This window comes from Cheilinus undulatus, linkage group 5, assembly GCF_018320785.1.
Source record: "Cheilinus undulatus linkage group 5, ASM1832078v1, whole genome shotgun sequence".
Classification (NCBI taxonomy): Eukaryota; Metazoa; Chordata; class Actinopteri; order Labriformes; family Labridae; genus Cheilinus; species Cheilinus undulatus.
In genome coordinates, this window is record NC_054869.1 from 53,827,814 (window position 1) to 53,851,939 (window position 24,126).

At 42.4% G+C, this 24,126-nt stretch overlaps 1 protein-coding gene across 1 annotated transcript in view; it reads left to right on the top strand.

Annotated features, from left to right (window-relative positions):
- Positions 1-545: 545 nt before the first annotated feature.
- fras1 (Fraser extracellular matrix complex subunit 1) overlaps positions 546-24,126 on the top strand; it is a 140,744-nt gene continuing 117,163 nt past the window's right edge. The window contains exons 1-2 of the mRNA XM_041788467.1: positions 546-979; positions 5,618-5,649. Coding sequence (XP_041644401.1) covers positions 922-979; positions 5,618-5,649 — 90 coding nt within the window. The 5' untranslated portion in view covers positions 546-921. The remainder of the gene's footprint in view (positions 980-5,617; positions 5,650-24,126) is intronic.

Here is a 24,126-nt window from a genome sequence, read left to right on the forward strand (position 1 = left end):
ATATAAACCTGACAATGTCCTCACAACTGGCATTAAATTCAGGCTTGACCAAAATATAGCTCTAGGCTAAATCTCAATAGATGAGTGTGTTCTTGGGTGCACTGGGGAGAAACTCAATGATTCTCGGGCCTCTAAAACCCCAGGAAAGTTGTGTACCTATTTTTCACATTTTTGTCACATGTCCTGACATTTCATGAATATACGTATGTGTGTGTACATCATTGTGTGTCTGTTGGATGAATATTCAATAACAGAACATAAACTCTGAATTTCCCCTCCAGGGTTAAATAAAGGAGGTCTTCTTTAGACCCCCTGCCCTACCTGTGATGGTGGGGGTGAGGCGGGGGGAGGGGAGGAGGAGGTCCGTCCTCCTGGAGGAGGGGTAAAGGGGGAGAGACTCACTCAGAAAAAACTCAGAAACATTCAAAGACTGCGGGACACCTAGAGACCCGGACAACCCGAACAACCTGAACGGACCAGGCTGCACGGTTAGCACGGCCCGGGTTATTTAGCACGGCTGGGTTTGGCCCGGGTTACCGCTCGGTTTATGTCTGAAGTGTGAGTGAATGTGCGAGTCTGAGGAGTGATTCGGTAGCACACCGACAGGAGGACCGGGAGGGTTATTTCGTGGATAGAGAGAACAGGGGAGGTGCACTCACTGCTCCGAGAGGAGAAGGACCGGGAGCAGGACCGGGAGCAGCAGCGGGAGCAGGGAGAGGAGGAGGTGCAGCAGGGAGAGGAGGTGCGTGCTTCCTCCTCCTCCGTGTGCTCCACATTCCTCCGTCCTGTCGGAGCCTCGGTGTCTCCGGGATCTCAGACTGTTCTGGATGTTTCTGATCGGAGAGATCTCGTTCTGATTCGCTACGCACGAAGACCGGACCCGGAATAACCCGAGCAGTCCGGCTCGGCTCGTCTCGGATCATGGCTGCTCGCTGGCTGTTTGCGGTCTGTGTGGCTGCGGGACTGTGCGGGATCCACGGTGAGTGAGTCCGTGTGAGGTTCAGATGTAGGTCAGACGCGGGCTAGACTCGGTTCTGACCCAGGTTGGGGTTAAACTCTCAGTGATTGTCTTCCTGCTGTGGATCAATAAAGTTTGATTGAATCTGGATTATAAACATGGATAAATGAACACATGTGGGAAACTTTGATCTGCTGTATGAACAAAAACATGCCTGAACAGCCTCCTATTGGTCTGATCCAGGCTAGGGCTGGACAACACGGCCCGTTTAACACGTCTACGAAGTCAAAGATCGTCTATAAAAGAACCACTCACACTAATATGATTATTGATCACTAGATTATTGATCAGACATTTTAGGCTAAACTGAGTTAGAAATGCATGATTGTGATAGTATCGTCCATAAATGGTATGAGTCTACCCTCATGGTTCTCAGTGAAAATGCAGAGGATAATGATAGTTTAGAAGTCATCTCAAATCAAATATTCAGTATCATAAAAAATACTAAACTCACATTTTACAGAATTGCTTTCAGAATAACTTCATTATTTTAAAAGAAGTTTTCTCTTGGGTCAGTGTACTTCCTGGCAGTTCGTTTTCCTGTTTGAAACCATGACTGAAAAACAAGAGGAACGGTCCTTATTCCGTTTTTTCATTTTCGACCACAAATGTAAAAACGAAAAAAAAAAGAGCCAATTTTCCATTTTCCGTTTTTCCGTTTTTGACGCAAAATGGAAAAAAGGGGGGAAAAAAAGAAAGAAAGGAAAAAAAAGTAGCTGTTTTTCCATTTTTGATTTTCAGCTGTTTTTCCATTTTTGATTTTCAATTGTTTTTAATTCTTGTTTCCCTATTTTATTGAAAAACATGAGGCTAAGGAAATCATGTGACCCAATGGGAAAGGTGAGCATTTCAAAATAAAAGCCTCCATGTTAAACATGAGCCATCCATTTAATTTTATACTATGATAAACTATCTATCTATCTATCTATCTATCTATACACACACACACACACACACACACACATATATATATATATATATACACACACAGTGCTTAACAAATGTATTAGACCACCCTAACCCTAACCAAAGTAAGGTTTATGCCACAGCTGTCCTAAATTAACAGCATTGGTAATTCCCAAAATCATTTTTGATATTTCTGCAATGGTTAATACACCAATATGTAGAAGCTCTTTAACCCAAATGATATTTTTAATGCCAAAATATAATTATTATTGTTATCCATGATTTTTCAAATTTACTGATTTACAAAAAACTGAAAAAATAGTAAAGCACATTATTATTTCTTGATTAATATGTCAAATTCTAGTTATTTACTTGCATTTCTGAAGAGGAAAATGAATTTTTGGTGGTTGAATGTTATGCTTGATTAATTTCTGACTTCTCAGAAAAGCCCAGTGAGCCGGCTCAAATTTGGGTGAATTCAGTTTGAAATTCCTCATTCCTCTTCAAAATGGTAAAACGTTTTTAGTTTTTAAAAAATATTTAAGTTTTCTCATTTTTTTTTTGTGATAAAGTATCTATCTATCTATTTCTAACTACATTATTTATTATACATTGTATATTAGACATTATATACTATAATAATACTGTAAAATTAAATGGATGGCTCATGTTTAACACGGAAGCTTTTATTTTGAAATGCTCACCTTTCCCGTTGGGTCACATGATTTCCTTTACCTCATGTTTTTCATTAAAACAAGGAAACAAGAAAATAGAATTGAAAAAATCCAAAATGGAAAAACGGAAAAACGAAAAACAGTTCGTTTTGTTCTTTTTCTTTTTTCATTTTTGGACAAAAACAAAAAAAAAATGGAATAAGGACCATTTCTCCCGTCTCTTCAGTCATGGGTTCAAACAGGAAAATGAACTGCCAGGAAGTACACTGACCCTCTTGTTTGGAAAAAAGGTGCTTCTATAAAGTTTAACAGTGGCACTATTGCCAACATAAAGGCCTCTCTGCAGGCATTTTCCTAAATCTTTCAAGTTCTAAATATGAAAACAACTGCAGCCTTTATTATAATTGCACAGCCTGATATTGGAATTGAAGTTGCGATTAAATAAAATGTGCAGCTCTAACAGGAATTATCATTTTATCTTTTCTATCAGAGTTTTTTTCCCTCAAGGGTTTTTATTGACATTTTCACATGAACCAAATGCAGTTTAAAGGAGAAAACATTATGTACAGTGTCTATATGAAGTATTGACCCCATGGATGTTTGACCCTTTTAACTAGTTTTATGAATCAGTGACTGTATAAATATTTACCTCCTTTAAAGAGACTGAGCTGATCCAGCAGAGGTCCAGACAGTTGGTGCTGGTAGTCTCACAGTGAAATGAGGATCAGCTGAGGTCAGTGAATGTGTCTCAGTGATTGTAGTATAAAGACACCTGTGTCTGGTAGGTCCAGTCACTGGTTCATCAGTATTCCTGGCTACCATTACACCATGAAGACAAAAGAACACCCCAGAGAAAAGGTTATTGAAACGTCTAAGCCAGGGGATGGAGACAAAAACATTTCCAAGTCTCTGAACATCCCCCAGAGTTCAGTTAAATCCATCATGAAGAAATGAAGGAATATGTCACATGTGTAAATCTGCCTAGATCAGACCGTCCTCACAAATTGAGTGGGCGTGCAAGAAGGAGACTAGTGAGAGAGGACACCAAGACACCTATGACTACTCTGAAGGAGCTCCAAGCTTCAGCAGCTGAGATGGGAGAGACTCTGCAGACAACAACTGTTGGCCGGGTTCTTCAGCAGTCAGAGCTTTAGAGAAAGACACTGTTGACGAAAACTCAGATTCAATCTGGACTAGAGTTCACCAAAAGGACTGTGGGAGACTCCATGGTCAAGAGGAAGAAAGTTCTTTGGTCTGATGAGACCAGAATGGAGCTTTGAGACCATCAGACAAGACGCCAAACACTGACATCACCACAAACACACCATCCCCACTGTGGAGCACGGTGATGGCAGCATCATCCTGTGGGGTTGCTTCTCAGCAGCTGGAAGGCTTGTAAACATAGAGGGGAAAAAGAATGCAGCAAAATCTAAGAAAACCCTGGAGGATGATCTTATTCAGTCTGACAGAGAACTATGGCTTAGGAGAAGATTTATTTTCCAGTCAGACAATGGGCTGAAGCATCCAGAGAAGCTACACAGAAATACTTTAAAGACAACAAGGAGAATGTTCTGGAGTAGCCGAGTCAAACCCCAGACCTCAATCCAAGAGAAGATAGAGGCTGGACTTGAAAAGGGCTGTTCACACCCAATCCCTGTACAACCTGACAGAGCTTGAGCAGTTTAACAAAGAAGAATGGAGTAAAATCACAGAGTCCAGATTTTTGATCCTGACTGAGACCTATCCACACAGACTCAGAGCTGACTGAGACCTATCCACACAGACTCAGAGCTGACTGAGACCTATCCACGCAGGCTCAGAACTTATCCACACAGACTCAGAGCTGACTGAGACTTATCCACACAGACTCAGAGCTGACTGAGACCTATCCACGCAGACTCAGAGCTGACTGTGACCTATCCACACAGACTCAGAGCTGAGACTGAGACCTATCCACGCAGACTCGGAGCTGACTGAGACCTATCCACACAGACTCGGAGCTGACTGAGACCTATCCACACAGACTCGGAGCTGACTGAGACCTATCCACGCAGACTCAGAGCTGACTGAGACCTATCCACACAGACTCGGAGCTGACTGAGACCTATCCACGCAGACTCGGAGCTGACTGAGACCTATCCACGCAGACTCAGAGCTGACTGAGACCTATCCACGCAGACTCAGAGCTGACTGAGACCTATCCACGCAGACTCAGAGCTGACTGAGACCTATCCACACAGACTCGGAGCTGACTGAGACCTATCCACGCAGACTCAGAGCTGAGACTGAGACCTATCCACGCAGACTCAGAGCTGACTGAGACCTATCCACGCAGACTCAGAGCTGACTGAGACCTATCCACGCAGACTCAGAGCTGACTGAGACCTATCCAGGCAGACTCAGAGCTGACTGAGACCTATCCACGCAGACTCGGAGCTGACTGAGACCTATCCACGCAGACTCAGAGCTGACTGTGACCTATCCACGCAGACTCAGAGCTGAGACTGAGACCTATCCACGCAGACTCAGAGCTGACTGAGACCTATCCACGCAGACTCAGAGCTGAGACTGCAGACAGAGGAGACTCTAAATACTGACTGGAAGAAGGAATATTTATGCAGTCACTTATTTACAATGTATGTTTTTTGTTCCCACCCTCCCTATTGAACAATTAGAAAAATCTGAAAAACAGTTATTTAAGGTGAATAATAGAAACTACTCTCATCTTATTTACAACAAATAAATATACAAGTTAGAATCAACAATATGAAAAAGTTACATTTCTCAATACCAGTTATGTTTATTTGATATAATTTGATTTAAAGACTCTTTATATTTGTAGTAAAAGTCAAACGATCTAGAAACCTGACTGGTCTTTGTGGCCCAGTACAGACTGGTATTTGTAGTCCATGTGATTGTTACACCATGACAGATGTTATTTCATAACTGTGAAACCTAAATATAAATGATGTGAACATGGTGACTTGATTTGACATGTTCTTGTTTTGTTTCTCTTCAGGAGCTTGTATCTACGAGGGAACACATCACGCTGTAAGTTCATCCTCTGTTATTCCACCATGATTCTGTTTGATTATCCTGTCTTCTTTATTTTATTTAACCGGTCAGGATCTGGAGGCTTGTTTCAAAACTCTTTTAAAGAGATCAAGTCTTTTTAAACAAGATGATGATGAGAGTGGTGGTGGTGATAATAGTAATGATGATAATAACAATGATGATGATGGTGATGAAGATGATGATAGTGATGATAATGATGATAGCGGTGATGATAATGGTCATGAAGATGATGATGATGATAGTGGTGATGATAATGTTGATGATGATGATGGTGATGAAGATGATGATGAAGACAGCGGTGATAATGATGTTGATGAAGATGATAGTGATGATGGTGATGAAGATGATGATAATAATAGTAGTAATGATGATGGTGATAGCTGTGATGATGACGTTGATGAAGATGATGATGTTGATAGCAGTGATGATGATGGTGATGAAGATGATGATGATGATGATGGCGGTGATGATGCTGGTGATGAAGATGATGATGATGATAGCGGTGATGATGCGGGTGCTGAAGATGATGATGATGGTGATGAAGATGATGATGATAGCAGTGATGATGATGGTCATAATGATGGTGATGATGAAAGCGGTGATGATGATGGTGATGAAGATGATGATGATGATAGCGATGTGATGCTGGTGATGAAGATGATGATGAAGATAGCAGTGATGATGATGGTGATGAAGATGATGATGATAGCGATGATAATGATGGTGATGAAGATGATGTGATGAAGATGATGATGATGATGATGGTTATGAAGATGATGATGATGATAGCGATGTGATGCTGGTGATGAAGATGATGATGAAGATAGCAGTGATGATGATGGTGATGAAGATGATGATGATAGCGGTGATAATGATGGTGATGAAGATGATGATGATGATAAAAGTGGTGGTAATGATGGTGATGAAGATGATGATAATAATAGTGGTAATGATGATGATGATAGCTGTGATGATGATGTTGATGAAGATGATGATGATGGTCATAATGATGGTGATGAAGATGATGATGATGGTGATGAAGATGATGTTGATGGTGATGAAGATGATGATGATGATGATGATGGTGATGAAGATGATGATGATAGCTGTGACAATGATGGTGATGAAGATGATGATGATGGTGATGAAGATGATGATGATGATAAAAGTGGTGGTAATGATGGTGATGAAGATGATGATAATAATAGTGGTAATGATGATGATGATAGCTGTGATGATGATGTTGATGAAGATGATGATGATGGTGATGAAGATGATGAAGATGGTGATGAAGATGATGATGATAGCAGTGATGATGATGTTGATGAAGATGATGATAAAAGTGGTGGTAATGATGATAGTTGTGATGATGATGATAGCGGTGATGATGATGGTCATGATGATGATGATAGTGGTGATGATGATGATGATGATAGTGGTGATGATGATGGTTATGATGATGATGGTCATGATGATGATGATGATAGTGGTGATGATGATGGTCATGATGATGATGAAGATGGTTATGATGATGATGGTCATGATGATGATGATAGTGGTGATGATGATGATGAAGATGATGATGAAGATGGTGATGATGATGATGATGGTCTAAAGATTGTATTGATTTCTGTTGTTAATAATCAGGTCCCAGTTTTTAACCCTTTGTCATTCTGTGAGTAGACTCTCCAGCCCTGTACATATGAAGTGTTGTGGCCTTCACATGTAAGCCCAATTCCAAAAACGTTAGGACACTGTAAAAAATGTAAATAAAATCAGTGGTCAATGATTGTCAGATCTCATAAACTCATATTTGATTCACAACAGAACATGAAATATCAGATGTTGAACTCAGACATTTTAACATTTCATGAAAATTTTTGCTCATTTTGAATTTGATGGCAGCAACACATCTCAGAAAGTAGAGACAGGTCCATGTTTATCATTGTGTAGCATCTCCTCTTCCTCTAACAACAGTCTGTAAACATTGGTTAAGTGAGGAGAGCCGCTGATGGGAGAGGAATGTTGTCCCATTCTTGTCTGATGTAGGATTCCAGCTTCTCAACAGTCCTGGGTCTTCTTTGTTAGATATTTCCTTTTCTAGTGCTTCAAATGTTTTCTATTGGTTAAAGGTCTGGACTGCAGGCAGACCACTTAAGGACCTGGACTCTTCTCCTGTGAAGCCATGCTGTTGTGATGGATGTGGTATGTGGTTTAGCATGGTCTTGCTGAAATAGTGGCAGCCTTCCCCAACAGAGACGTTGTCTGGATGGGAGCATATGTTGCTCTAAAAGCTCTCTCTACTTTTCAACATTAATAGTTCCTTTCCAGATGTTAGAGCTGCCCACGCCATAGGCACTAATGCAACCCCATACCATCAGAGATGCAGGCTTTAGACCTGAGCCAGGAGAACAAGCTGGATGCTCCCTCTCCTCTTTAGTCCACAGGACACGGCATCTGTGGTTTCCTCTGACCACAGAACAGTTTTCCATCTTTCCTCTGACCACAGAACAGTTTTCCATGTTTCCTCAGTCCATGTTAAATGAGCTTTGGTCCAGAGAAAACGGCGATGTTTCTGGATCCTGTTCACATATGGCTTCTTCTCTCCATGATCCAGCTTTAACTGTCATTGGTGGATGGCACGGCCAACTGTGTTGACAATGATTTCTGGGATGTTCCTGAGCCCATGCAGTGATTTCACTACAGAATCATGCCTGTTTTTAATGCAGTGGCCCCTGAGGGCCCCTCCAGCCTTGTCCCTTGCTCTCAGAGATTTCTCCAGCTTCTCTGAATCTGCTGATGATATTATGGACTGTAGATGGAGGGAGATTCAAAGTCTTCGCTATTTCACATTGAGGAACATTTTTTCTGAAATTGTTCTACAATTTTTAGACTCAGTTTTTCACAGATTGTTGAACCTCTGCCCATCTTTACTTCTGAGAGACTCTGCCTCTCTAAAATGCTCCTGTTATACCCAGTTATGGCACTGACCTGCTGACAGTTAACCCTATTAGTTACATAGTAGACACACAATAGAAACCTAGGCACCCGTCTCACCTTCAGAAGCACGCTGACTCTGTTCATAAAAAAGCACAACAGCACTTCCACCTCCTAAAAAATAATTTTAATGTCAGCTAAAATATTTTAACCTGTTTATAATTCACTTACTGAATCCATTCTAACCTTTAACATTCCCGCCTGGTGTAACTCTCTCACCATCACACAAAATCAGAACTGTCCTGCAAAAACCACTGGTTTACCCCCCCGAACTGTACAACTGCTCTGTGATCAGGAAAGTGACCCTGATTACAGAGGACCCCTCACACCCCCCTTCCAATTACCAACACCAGGCAGACAGTACTGACGGTACACAGCCCCCCCCCCCGACCCAGAAAGATGTCTGTAAGAAACCCTTCATCAGCAAAAACCAACCTGAACAATAAAGTAAAGTCTGTTCATCTGTCTAAATGCTCCTCCAGCTGTTTTTCATGCCTTTAGTTGCCCTGTCCCTACTTTTTTGAGATGTGTTGCTACCATCCAGTAAAAAACAAGCCAGTATTTTTCATGAAGTAGTAAAATGTCCCAGTTCAACATCTGATAATGTTGTTTCTGTTCTATTGTGAATAGATGTATTTGCAAACTTTGACTTCTGATTTTATTTACATTTTGCACAGTGTCCCAACTTTTTTGGAATCGGGGTTTTAAATTGTATAGTTGTGTAGACTTTGGGCTCTAATTTCGTGGCGCAGGGTGGCACACCCCTCGCAGTGGTAATTTCGTCTGGCACACCACCGTGCGCAGCCAATTTGGCAATTTGGTAGACCGGGCTGCGCCGAGATCAGTGTGGTGGCGCACCGGGGGGAGGTGTCGACAGATTCAGCTTGGCGCAGTGACAATTTCGTGCCAAAACACTGTGCGGAAGGTACGCTGAAAGCCCGCCAGCTCCAACCTGGTCGATTCTCAGCGCAGGCGAAGAGCGCCCGGTGTAGTGGTAATTTGGCTGACAGGCGCGCAGTGCGCGCACGTCACCAAAACCTCACAGGCAGGTTTCCAGAGTGTCAGGAACATTTCAATACAATAAACAATCACAGCTACCACTATTTAATGTAACCGTCTGAACCAATATATACATTTGTATCTATATAAATTGTCCCGTCACATCTGATGTCAGATCAAAGATGTTTGTCACGCGTAATTGAAACTCAACCTGATGGCAGCTGGGAGTGATAAAAACTAGTGAGTTCACATCTCTCAGCCAACCACAAACAGCCACGACATCCGATACGGAGTATATATTCGGCTTCTCTCATCTCATGAAATTCAAAAGAAAAGAAAAAAGAGAGAGACGCTCGCTGAATAAATGTAAGTCAGTCGGTGTCTTAAGGATTTAGCTGTGATTGCCCATATTTCTCTGTTTTAATCTTGATTCTTAACGTGATCTAAAAAGATGGAGTACATTATTGCAAGGAGGATGAGGAGGAGATACCAGGAGAGCATATATCACCAAAGGTTCTCCTATTTGGCGATGACAGAGCAGGAATGCAGGTGGATCACAAGCATGATGCCTGGATTCGCCTGCTGCTGTGTTTGATGTAATTGTCACTTCATTTTGTACTCCTATTCATGACACAGGAATAGATTACATCTGTCCCGCGAGGTGGTCCACACGGTGACGCGCATCGTGGCCTCTGATACACAGCCCAGTGGCCACTGTGTGCCTTCTTTGCTCTGACAGCTGTTTTTTTTTTTGCCCTTCTCCTTACTTCATTGAACCGTTTTTTACATTGGGCAGCGGTTCTCTGAATATCTGGGCAAACTTGATTGACAACATTTGTAACTTCCTCCCTGGCAGTTTTTGCATCATCAGCCCGTGGAGGTCTGTTAGCATTACCGTATATTCTGGTACTGCCAGCTTGGACCTCCCGGACCAGCACATCAGTTTCCTCCTGGGAGAAGTTTGGCCGCCTGGAGCTGCTGCTGCTGTCTTCGTCCATGGTGGTGGCGAGGTGAAATTGGCACTGCGCCTTGCCCGCAGCGCATTTAAAGGCAAGGAGAGGCGTTCATTGATTGGTGAAGATTACACTCAGCTGTGTTAAACCCACTCACGCCTTCTCTCCTCCCTCTTTGCCACTTGTGCCGGTGGGATGGATGGAGGCGTGGGTGCGCCGCGCTGCGCCGGACTGTGGCGTGCACAAAATTGCAAAATGCCCTGGACACACCCCGGGCGCCTGATCTACGAAAATAGAGCCCTTTGTGTTTACATGACAAGCATATGGAAAAAATGCCATGTTCTCCTGGCTTTCTGTATAGATTTATTAATACGACTGTTTCTTTGTGTTTAAACGCCGAGACGACAAAAGTGACGATGCAGACTGCAACTATGGCTGGACGATTTGGGAAAATTATCTAACTGCAATTTTTTCCCCCAGTATTGCAATTGCGATTTGATTCGCGATTATTACTTAAGTTCCTCATATTGTGTTTTTTAACCAACAAACACAAGCAATGAATCGAATCATTCTATATTATAACCAACACAATATTAGCTAAAACTATAACTGAACAATTCACAAAAATATCTAGTTGTGATGATTTTGACTCATACTGCAAATTGGATAGGAATTGATGTATTGAAGGGAGTTATAACTATTATGTCATTCTCATTTTAATAAGAAAAACATACAAAAAAGTTTGATTTTTGTAGACTATTCTAAAAAATTGCTATTTTGACACAAATTTCAGGTGAAAAAAATATTGCATCTCCTGCGATTTGAAAATTGCAGCAGGCCAAATTGCGATTTAATCAAATTTTTGATTATTTGCACAGCCCTAACTGCAACTACCTCTTACTGGTCCCGTATGTGCCTAAAAACTGAGGTCCATGGGCTCCGCCATTTCTGTAAACGTCGTCAAACATGTCACTACTCATGAACTCCAAGCTTTCAGAGGAATTGCGAATGATGCCATGAACGCCATAAGAGAGGGAGTCACAAGGTCTGTTCTTCTTCAGGAAATATCCGTGTAAGCACGGAACGGCTGAAAACGCTGTAGTATATATGCCAACCCTGTACGTGGTGCTGTAACGCTGCCCTGGAAATGGAACAACAGAGAGAAGATCACAGAAAACTGACACAAACTTTCTTCTAGTTGTCCTTCTGGTTGTTCTCCACGTTGAATTTAAGAACATCTGGTGTGTGTGTTTCGCGGTGTGGTAAAGGAGCATCAGATTTTGCTGTAAAATCCATAACAAGCTCAGTAGCTTCTGCAGCACGAACACAACCCTGCAGTCAACTATTGTTGTTTTGGTCGGACCCGCGCCGGCGTCTTCAGAGAGCTACGCTATGTGTGACGTAATTGTTTCAAGAAAGATGCGGTTGGCCGTCCACATGGAGATGAAACGGTAGTCATTTACGGATTTGTTCACTCTGGGACCCGGTTTCAAAAAGTATCGTTTACAGTCACCCAAAATGCCGTTTCCGTGTGGATGAAATGCCGATCCGACAAAAAACTTTGCGTATACTCCTGAATTCATCTCCGTGTGGACAGGGCCCTCCACTTTTCCCTCCAGGTTTATCAGAGATGTGCTGAAGGGTTGGGTCTGGATTTTCTGAGCTTTGAAGATATTCCTTTATTAAAGAAGATATTCCATTGATGGATGTTTAATTTTCTGTCTGTGGTCTGTGTGAGATTCTCTCTCCCTCTGGTCAAAGATGAGTTTCAGTCTTTATTTGGAGGTGATTCAGCTCTCTGGTATCCCTTTCTCGTCCTTTCTTGTTCAAAGCGTCGAGGAAATAAAGAAGTGTTCAGGTGTGCACTTTAGAAAAACACCACCTTTGTGCAGGAACAACTGGTAATGTGTGTTAACGACGGCTGTGAGAGGGAAAAATGAGGACGTGCAGCCTCGTTCTGCTGCCGTGTTATCGACATAATTACAGTAAAGACTCCAACACACAACCTACAACTACATCTACCTACTTCAAACCTACAACCCCCCCCCCACCCAACCCAGGAACGCATCTACACTTCCTGCCTCCCACCGCCACTTTTCTCTGAAGAGATGATCATCAGAGCGAGGATGGGGGAGGACGGGTGAGGGGGAAAGAAGGTCAGAGTGTTTGGGGGGGGGGGGGCTGTGGGAAAAAAAACAGCGGGTAGGACGCAGGTGGGACGTCCCGACATGTTTGGACAGGGACGAGAAAAAAACCTCAGAGTTCAAAGTGAAGATTCCCTCTGCAGATGCACAAGTGTGGACGAAAAGGCAAAAATCCCATGGGACACCAGTCTATAATCAGTGAGAGAGAAAATTCCTCTGGAATGAAAAAAAAAGAGAGACTGGAGGATCTTAAATCGTGAAGAAATAGAATGTATGGATGAAAATAAAATCTTTTAAAACTCTGTTGTGCATATTAATGTGGAACAGTGCATTTAGAGGTTTTTATTTCTAAAAAATAATGGTTATCATTATGAAGTTTGTTCAAAAACATTTGAATCATGCTCTAACGGCTGATGACTTGAAAAATATCCTGACTGTCATTTGCATTAATATTTAGGAAAATAAGAGAAAAATGTCATTTGCATAATAATGTGGATGTGTTGATGGAGTCAGGCCTGAGCATGGTTCCTTCTCAGAAATCTGTCATCACGCCATAAGACTCACAACGTGATTCCTGATTTTTCTCCGAATTCTCATTGGTTGAGAGCCGACTCAGAATATTTAAACCAGGCTAAATTTGGAATAAACACGTTCCGTGCATCAACACCAGCGCTCACCACCATGCTTTAAAGCAACTGAGAGCAGAATTTGCATGAATTTGTAACATACCTGTGCTTATGCTCGCACATGGCTAACCGTTTGGTGCCAAAGCCCGCCACTCCAACCCTGCCAGGGCTAAGGATGAGTATGGAGCACTGACACAGGGCTCAAACATGTTTCATCTTCATCGTGGTGCAGCCCCCCCCCCCCCCTTTATATTCAGGTCTAAATGAGGCTCTCGTCATGCTCTCTGGTCTAGAACTAAGCCCTGCAGGCTAATGGCTAACAGCCCCCTCTCAGCTGAGTCATGGCGCTCGTCTGTGTTAGTGTTTCAGCTCTGTGTGGTCTGTCTCTCCTCTTTGTCTCTGCAGCTCCCATTCACACCAGCTAGAAGGAAGTACCCCCCCCCCCCCCCGCCATGCTCTCATTAACCCCCCCACTGGCCTACTCTGTGTCTTCAGGCTCTTTTCTCCTCTGACGACGAGTTACAACACGCCAACTGTTCAAACATCACAAACATTACAGACTGCTAGAAGATCAGGACTCTCCTCCTCCTCCTCCTCCTCTCTTAACATAATATGATGTTGGTTCAGTCTTGTTTTGTTGATGTATTGTTAAAGAATGAAGGCAGAGAGTATGCAGAGCTTATTTACGACGCTGTGCTACCGTCACTAAGTAGAAAAGTTTGACCTTTGACCTCCACGTGAATGGCAAGTGACTGAATGAAGACAGTAAACGTTAGTTAAGTCTGTTTCTTGCCATTCTGTGGTTTTATTTTAGTTTTAACACATTTAGTCACTCACATATTTGGATTTACTAATTATTCATATTTTGATCAATACACAACATATCCCTGTAGATGTGAACAGAAACTTCTAGACTTTCTTGAGCATTTCCATGTGTGGTAGCGTCTCAGCTCTGCTCAGGTTTGGTACCAGGCTCTCTGTTCTCCATTACAGTAGAAACTTTGGTAGTTCCTCCTCATTGTGGGTGGGGCGGTCAGAATACGGCGACTTGAAACCGCTGTGCTGTCCATCACAACAACAGTAGAGGTGAAAGTGAGGCCAGTGCTGGCTGCTGAGAAGCATCCCCCCAGCATGATGCTGCTGAGAAGCATCCCCACAGCATGATGCTGCTGAGAAGCATCCCCCCAGCATGATGCTGCTGAGAAGCATCCCCACAGCATGATGCTGCTGAGAAGCATCCCCAAAGCATGATGCTGCTGAGAAGCATCCCCCCAGCATGATGCTGCTGAGAAGCATCCCCACAGCATGATGCTGCTGAGAAGCATCCCCACAGCATGATGCTGCTGAGAAGCATCCCCACAGCATGATGCTGCTGAGAAGCATCCCCACAGCATGATGCTGCTGAGAAGCATCCCCACAGCATGATGCTGCTGAGAAGCATCCCCACAGCATGATGCTGCTGAGAAGCATCCCCACAGCATGATGCTACCACCACCGTGTTCTTGTCTAATGGTCTAAAAAGCTCCATTCTGGTCTCTTCAGACTAAAGAACTTTCTTCCTCTTGACCATGGAGTCTCCTAACCTTCTAAAGCAGATGGATACGACCATTTTCTTGTTTTTCATTGGTGAATCCATCTTCAAAGCTCCCTTCTGAACCTTTTGGGCCCAGTTAGAAAGTGACAGGACCAATCAGCGTTGAGGGGCGGTACTTTCAGGCGCGGCAGAGTCGTGACGTAAACAAGCAGCAGCAAGAGCTGGTGCAGTTATGGAGGAAGAGATTAGCGTGGATGCTGTTAAAGCACCAGTTTTATCAGAACTTGATGACATTTCTTCGTTAAAAGAAGAACAAAGAACAGCAGTGAGCTGTTTTCTTTTCAAAAATGACAAAAGTCGAGTACTGACATGTCTACAGTCGCCATGTTTCGTGTTAATCCCCGTAGCTGTGCACACGCAGCTCGATAGCGGCTACGTCACGTGTTTTGTTGCTCTAATTGGCCCGTAGAGATGTGATAGAACGTTCACCCAATCACACTCCGAGTTTCTTTCAAAGCCTCTGCCTTTTCTCAGACGTTTCCTATTGAAGCTTTCCCAGATGGATGTGTGAAACAAATCCATCTGGCGTGTCAGGTTAGAACTCTGGGGGATGTTCAGAGACTTGGGAATGTTTCTGTCTCCATCCCTTGTGCTAGACTTTTCAACAACCTTTTCTATGGAGTGTTCCTTTGTCTCCATGGTGTAATGGTAGCCAGGAATACTGTGATACTAAGTGTGAGACTACTAGCACCAACTTGACCTCTGCTGGGTTAGCTCAGTCACTTTAAAGGAGGTGAATATTTTTACAGTCACTGAGTCATAAAACCAGTTCAAGGGTCAAACATCCACGGGGCTCTGTACATAACGGTTTCTCCTTTAAACTGCATTTGGTTTATTTGGGTCATGTGAAAATGTCAATAAAAGACCTTCTAGCTCATGATGCTCTTAGTGATGATACTCTCTGACCAATCAGTGGTCAGTAGTGTCTTTACGTCACATTTTAGTATTGATTCAGCTCAGTTGGAACCTCGCCGGCGGTGGCACTAAAGATTTACCGAGTGGAGTCAGAACCACCCAGGAGAAGACATACTGAGTCAAACCTTCAGCTGAGACTGAGTTTCTGTTTAATCTTGGCAGCCTTGATCAAATCCTCCCCCTGCTGCTCAGATCTCTCCATGTTTCTGTATCATTAATAAAAAAGTAAAAAGTTGATTTAATTCCTTTGAAGATGGTTTAATGTAATAAATTAGTTTTTTATTTGGATCACAAACTCTCAGAGGATCAGACCATCCCAGCCAAAAACTCATTTTCACGTTCAGCTGCAGCGAGATGATCACTACAACTTTAACACTTTTTATTTTTTAACCCTGTGGTTCTATCAACACAGCATCGTCCTACCTCATCTTTACTCCTCCTTTACTCCTCCTTTACTCCTCCCTTACTCCTCCTTTACTCCTCCTTTATTCCTCCTTTATTCCTCCTTTACTCCTCCTTTACTCCTCCCTTACTCCTCCTTTACTCCTCCTTTATTCCTCCTTTATTCCTCCTTTACTCCTCCTTTATTCCTCCTTTACTCCTCATTTATTCCTCCTTTACACCTTCTTTACTCTTCCTTTACTCCTCCTTTACTCCTCCTTTACTCCTCCTTTATTCCTCCTTTATTCCTCCTTTACTCCTCATTTATTCCTCCTTTACACCTTCTTTACTCTTCCTTTACTCCTCCTTTACTCCTCCTTTACTCCTCCCTTACTCCTCCTTTACTCCTCCTTTATTCCTCCTTTATTCCTCCTTTACTCCTCCTTTACTCCTCCCTTACTCCTCCTTTACTCCTCCTTTATTCCTCCTTTATTCCTCCTTTACTCCTCCTTTATTCCTCCTTTACTCCTCATTTATTCCTCCTTTACACCTTCTTTACTCTTCCTTTACTCCTCCTTTACTCCTCATTTATTCCTCCTTTACACCTTCTTTACTCTTCCTTTACTCCTCCTTTACTCCTCCTTTACTCCTCCTTTATTCCTCCTTTATTCCTCCTTTACTCCTCCTTTACTCCTCCTTTATTCCTCCTTTATTCCTCCTTTACTCCTCCTTTACTCCTCCTTTATTCCTCCTTTACTCCTCCTTTATTCCTCCTTTATTCCTCCTTTATTCCTCCTTTACTCCTCCTTTACTCCTCCTTTATTCCTCCTTTACACCTTCTTTACTCTTCCTTTACTCCTCCTTTACTCCTCCTTTATTCCTCTTTTACTCCTCCTTTACTCCTCCTTTATTCCTCCTTTACTCCTCCTTTATTCCTCCTTTATTCCTCCTTTAATCCTCTTTTACTCCTCCTTTACTCCTCCTTTATTCCTCCTTTATTCCTCCTTTAGTCCTCCTTTACTCCTCCTTAATTCCTCCTTTATTCGTCCTGTACTCCTCCTTTATTCCTCCTTTACTCCTCCTTTACTCCTCCTTTATTCCTCCTTTTTTCCTCCTTTACTCCTCTTTTACTCCTCCTTTACTCCTCCTTTATTCCTCCTTTTTTCCTCCTTTACTCCTCTTTTACTCCTCCTTTACTCCTCCTTTATTCCTCCTTTATTCCTCCTTTATTCCTCCTTTACTCCTCCTTTACTCCTCCTTTATTCCTCCTTTATTCCTCCTTTACTCCTCATTTATTCCTCCTTTACACCTTCTTTACTCTTCCTTTACTCCTCCTTTACTCCTCCTTTACTCCTCCCTTACTCCTCCTTTACTCCTCCTTTATTCCTCCTTTATTCCTCCTTTACTCCTCCTTTACTCCTCCCTTACTCCTCCTTTACTCCTCCTTTATTCCTCCTTTATTCCTCCTTTACTCCTCCTTTATTCCTCCTTTACTCCTCATTTATTCCTCCTTTACACCTTCTTTACTCTTCCTTTACTCCTCCTTTACTCCTCCTTTACTCCTCATTTATTCCTCCTTTACACCTTCTTTACTCTTCCTTTACTCCTCCTTTACTCCTCCTTTATTCCTCCTTTATTCCTCCTTTACTCCTCCTTTACTCCTCCTTTATTCCTCCTTTATTCCTCCTTTACTCCTCCTTTACTCCTCCTTTATTCCTCCTTTACTCCTCCTTTATTCCTCCTTTACTCCTCCTTTATTCCTCCTTTACTCCTCCTTTATTCCTCCTTTATTCCTCCTTTATTCCTCCTTTACTCCTCCTTTACTCCTCCTTTATTCCTCCTTTACACCTTCTTTACTCTTCCTTTACTCCTCCTTTACTCCTCCTTTATTCCTCTTTTACTCCTCCTTTACTCCTCCTTTATTCCTCCTTTACTCCTCCTTTATTCCTCCTTTATTCCTCCTTTAATCCTCTTTTACTCCTCCTTTACTCCTCCTTTATTCCTCCTTTATTCCTCCTTTAGTCCTCCTTTACTCCTCCTTAATTCCTCCTTTATTCGTCCTGTACTCCTCCTTTATTCCTCCTTTACTCCTCCTTTACTCCTCCTTTATTCCTCCTTTTTTCCTCCTTTACTCCTCTTTTACTCCTCCTTTACTCCTCCTTTATTCCTCCTTTTTTCCTCCTTTACTCCTCTTTTACTCCTCCTTTACTCCTCCTTTATTCCTCCTTTATTCCTCCTTTATTCCTCCTTTACTCCTCCTTTACTCCTCCTTTATTCCTCCTTTTTTCCTCCTTTACTCCTCTTTTACTCCTCCTTTACTCCTCCTTTATTCCTCCTTTATTCCTCCTTTAGTCCTCCTTTACTCCTCCTTAATTCCTCCTTTATTTGTCCTGTACTCCTCCTTTATTCCTCCTTTACTCCTCCTTTATTCCTCCTTTATTCCTCTTTTACTCCTCTTTTACTCCTCCTTTACTCCTCCTTAATTCCTCCTTTATTCGTCCTGTACTCCTCCTTTACTCCTCCTTTACTCCTCCTTTATTCCTCCTTTACTCCTCCTTTATTCCTCCTTTATTCCTCCTTTACTCCTCTTTTACTCCTCCTTTACTCCTCCTTAATTCCTCCTTTATTCGTCCTGTACTCCTCCTTTACTCCTCCTTTACTCCTCCTTTATTCCTCTTTTACTCCTCCTTTACTCCTCCTTCATTCCTCCTTTATTCCTCCTTTACTCCTCCTTTACTCCTCCTTTACTCCTCATTTACTCCTCCTTTATTCCTCTTTTACTCCTCCTTTACTCCTCCTTTACTCCTCCTTCATTCCTCCTTTATTCCTCCTTTACTCCTCCTTTATTCATTCTACTCCTCCTTTATTCCTCCTTTACTTCACTTTATCCCTCCTTTATTCCTCCTTTACTCCTCTTTTATTCCTCCTTTACTCCTCTTTTATTCCTCCTTTACTCCTCCTTTATCCCTCCTTCTACTCCCCCTCTACTCCTCCTTTACTCCTCCTTTATTCCTCCTTCTACTCCTCCTTTATTCCTCCTTCTACTCCTCCTTTATTCCTCCTTTACTCCTCCTTTATCCCTCCTTTACTCCTCCTTTATCCCTCCTTTACTCCTCCTTTACTCCTCCTTTATTCCTCCTGCCTGCTTGATGTTATGGTCTTAATAGTTACCATGTTAACAGGTGACCATTTTTATGTCCCTGCTGCCTGCTTGGTGTTATGGTCTTAATAGATACCATGTCAACAGGTGACCATTTTTATTCATGCTGCCTGCTCTGTGTTATGGTCTGGTTTGTTACAATGCTAACTGGTTACCTTTTTTACTGTCCTTGCTGGGTGTTTCGGTCTGGATAGTTACCATGCTATCTGGTGACATTGTGTTAGGTCCTTGGCGCTCTTAGTTATGGTTTAAAGAGTGATCGTATTAACTCTTGACTTTATGTCCATGATGCTTGGTGTTATGGTCTGGATAGTTACCATGCCATCTGGTGACCTTGTTTACTGTCCTTGCTGGGTGTTATGGTCTGGATAGTTACCATGCTAACTGTTGGTTGTGTTCTGCTGCCGGTTACATGTCAGCGTTTAAGACAGACTGTGTTAACGTCACTTTTCAAAAGCTCTTTTTTAGGCGCGTCATAATGAAGTGATGCTGTTTAATAGTGAGAAATTCTTGTTCTGTTTTAAGTCGTGTGGTGATAAAGAGACGGCGTTTACTCGTTAGTAATCCTTGTTCTTTCTTCACATCCTGCAGACGACAGCGTTTCCTCTCGTCTCTTTGATTTTCTCCTGTTTCATCTTTTCACTCCAAGGCCGTTCTGCTCGTCTAAAAGCTAAAATTATTCCTTCCCTCAAGTTTAAAAGAGACGTTCCCCCACAGCTCTTTATTCTCTCTGTGAGGGAGGATTCGTGTTTCTGATATCTTCATGAAAGAAAAAATGAGAGCTTTTCATCCTGATGACACGCTCACAGCGGGAGCATCTCTCATCATATGGTGACGCTTCATTATGCAGCTTAATACACATTAATATAGATACTATAACGATAATGAGGGCTGGGCAAGTTGGTGATTTTCAGATTAATATATATATTTATAAACAAGATTTATAATGGTTCATATTTATGAAGTTTATGGTGATATTTATTAAAGAAATGTCTGTCAGGCCCAGCGCTCAGTAAAAAGTTTACAGCAGAGAAGTTCAGGTGAGGGTCATTTCTCTGGGTAGGTTTCGGAGGGTGTCTTGAGTTAGTGCCTTATTAACTAAGTGCCTATGTGGTAGAGTTAGGGCCTTATTATGGGGTAGGGTTAGGGCCTTATTATGGGGTAGAGTTAGGGCCTTATTATGGGGTAGGGTTAGGGCCTTATTATGGGGTAGAGTTAGGGCCTTATTATGGGGTAGGGTTAGGGCCTTATTATGGGGTAGAGTTAGGGCCTTATTATGGGGTAGGGTTAGGGCCTTATTATGGGGTAGAGTTAGGGCCTTATTATGGGGTAGAGTTAGGGCCTTATTATGGGGTAGGGTTAGGGCCTTATTATGGGGTAGAGTTAGGGCCTTATTATGGGGTAGAGTTAGGGCCTTATTATGGGGTTAGGGTCTTATTATGGGGTAGGATTAGGGCCTTATTATGGGATAGAGTTAGGACCTTATTATGGGGTAGGGTTAGGGCCTTATTATGGGGTAGAGTTAGGACCTTATTATGGGGTTAGGGTCTTATTATGGGGTAGGATTAGGGCCTTATTATGGGGTAGAGTTAGGGCCTTATTATGGGGTTAGGGTCTTATTATGGGGTAGAGTTAGGGCCTTATTATGGGGTTAGGGTCTTATTATGGGGTAGGATTAGGGCCTTATTATGGGGTAGAGTTAGGACCTTATTATGGGTTAGGGTTAGGGCCTTATTATGGGCTAGAATCAGGGCCTTATTATGGGGTAGCTTCGACCATCAGGGTCATACTGTGCATCTCTGTGTTGGTCTTCTCTGTTTATGTTAACAGTTAATAGCCCTCGTTTACACGTGTACATACCAAGATTACAATAAAGTCCCGTCTCCAATGGCTAAAGATTGAATATATGAGAAAACACAATTGTTGAACTTTCTATAGTTATTCATAAATGATGAAGAATTTACATGTACACTCCTCCTGGCTCCGTTGAGCTATTTCGCAGGTCAACGCAGTGCATGATGGGAAATTCATTATACCCCTTGGTTTCAAGTGTGGTCCTGAAAAATCTTCAGTTCTTGGGTTATGTAGCCCTAGCCCTTGATTCAAAAGAGAATTGGGACACCCCTTCCTCTTATGTGAATGCGCAAAACCAAGGAGAAGGGCTAAGAGTAGAGCTAAGGGAAAGAAATGGGACTGACCCTAGGATTAGGGGTGTTTCTTGGGTAAAGGTGTTATGGTCTCAAAAGCTACCATGTTAATAGGTGACCATTTTTGTGTCCCTGCTGCCTGCTCAGTGTTACAGTCTTAATAGTTACCGTGGTAACAGGTGACCATTTCTATGTCCCTGCTACCTGTTTGATGTTATGGTCTTAATAGTTACCTTGCAAACCTGTCACCTTGTATACTGTCCTTGCTGGGTGTTACAACTTGGACAGCTACCATGCTAACTGGTGACCTTGTTTAATGTCCTTGCTCAGTGTTATGGTCTGGATAGTTACCATGCTATCTGGTGACCTTGTTTAATGTCCTTACTCAGTGTAATGGTCAGGATAGTTACCATGCTATCTGGTGACCTTGTTTAATGTCCTTACTCAGTGTAATGGTCAGGATAGTTACCATGTTATCTGGTGACCTTGTTAAATGTCCTTGCTCAGTGTTATGGTCTGGATGGTTACCATGCTATCTGGTGACCTTGTTTAATGTCCTTGCTCAGTGTTATGGTCTGGATGGTTACCATGCTATCTGGTGACCTTGTTTAATGTCCTTGCTCAGTGTTATGGTCTGGATAGTTACCATGCTAACTGGTGAACTTGTTTAATGTCCTTGCTCAGTGTTATGGTCTGGATAGTTACCATGCTAACTGGTGAACTTGTTTAATGTCCTTGCTCAGTGTTATGGTCTGGATAGTTACCATGCTAACTGGTGAACTTGTTTAATGTCCTTGCTCAGTGTTATGGTCTGGATAGTTACCATGCTAACTGGTGAACTTGTTTAATGTCCTTGCTCAGTGTTATGGTCTGGATAGTTACCATGCTAACTGGTGAACTTGTTTAATGTCCTTGCTCAGTGTTATGGTCTGGATAGTTACCATGCTATCTGGTGACCTTGTTTAATGTCCTTGCTCAGTGTTACGGTCTGGATAGTTACCATGCTATCTGGTGACCTTGTTTAATGTCCTTGCTCAGTGTTATGGTCTGGATAGTTACCATGCTATCTGGTGACATTTTGTTAGGTCCTTGGCGCTCTGAGTTATGGTTTAAAGAGTGATCGTATTAAGTCTTGACTGTATTTTATGTCCATGATGCTTGGTGTTATGGTCTGGGTAGTTACCGTGGTATCTGGTGACCTTGTGTTGGGTCCTTGGCGCTCTGAGTTATGGTTTAAAGAGTGATCGTATTAAGTCTTGACTGTATTTTATGTCCATGATGCTTGGTGTTATGGTCTGGGTAGTTACCATGCTATCTGGTGACCTTGTGTTGGGTCTGATTCTTGGATTAGGGGTTTAGAGCTGATTCTGTGGGCAGGATTCGGAGCGTTTCTTGGGTTAGGGATTTGTTCTAGGTTAGGTCGGGTGTTTCTCTGGTAGGAGTAAGAGCTGATTCTATGGGTAGTGTTCAGGCTTTTTCTTGGGTTGAGGTTTATACAATACGATACAATAATTTTATTATGGCCTTTTCTTGAACTTGAGGATAAATATTGATTTGGATGCATTTTACTTCATTCTAGCACCTTATCCACATTATAAAACTATGATTGTATTGTTAGTCCTTATATCTTTTGGTGTAAAAACTGCGATATGTGCCTCTAAAGACGTGTTTATTCTCCACATTACCCTTAAACTATGTAGAAATATCAGCGGATGTTGGTAATACTTAATAACATCATGGTGTAATTGGTCACATTTTCATCATTAATGTGGAAATGAAGTTCTTTCGATCATTCTCACATGTTTAGAAGAAGGTTTTAGCCTCTGTGTAGGAAGCATCTCAGTGTTTGTGGAGCTCCAGAGTTTTAGAAAGTCTACACAAGTCTTTACACTCAGAATCACCAGTCAGGCTGGGAAATACTGGCCCATTAAAATCAACATCAAACAGCCGTCTGAGGGGCGTTTCTGACCATCATGCTTGATTGTTTATTGCGATGCATTTATGAGGCCCAGTTATTCACAGGGTTAGGCTGAATGCATTAACTCTCTTCAACATCTTTAAAGGCCTCAGAAGTTTATCAGACATGTGGAGGATTGTGGAGCTTTACGGCTCAGATATCACACCGAGGAATCATCAGCATCCAGATCAGAAAGCACTGGGATAAACCAATGATAAGATAAATACCAACCAGTACTCCTTAAAAATATTAAGAATCATTTCCTTCAAAATAAAAGACAGGATGCCATCCTTCCTCTAAGGGGAAGCTGAAATTTACCGAGCAGTTAAAATGTCACAGACGCAGCGAGGACAGGTTAGGGTCATGTTTGCTGTCTGCAGAGGTCGACCTGGATCATCAGCCAATCAATCACTGATTTGTCTCACTCTGATGATCAGCTGATGGAGGACATGAATTCTTTTCTTCTGCAGCCCCCCCGTCCATCCGTCTGCGACCCCCCCCCATAATATTCAGTTACAGTACAGTGAAAATAGCTGCAGCGTTTTTTCTCCTCATGGCGCCAGCTGCAGCTGTTTCTGTT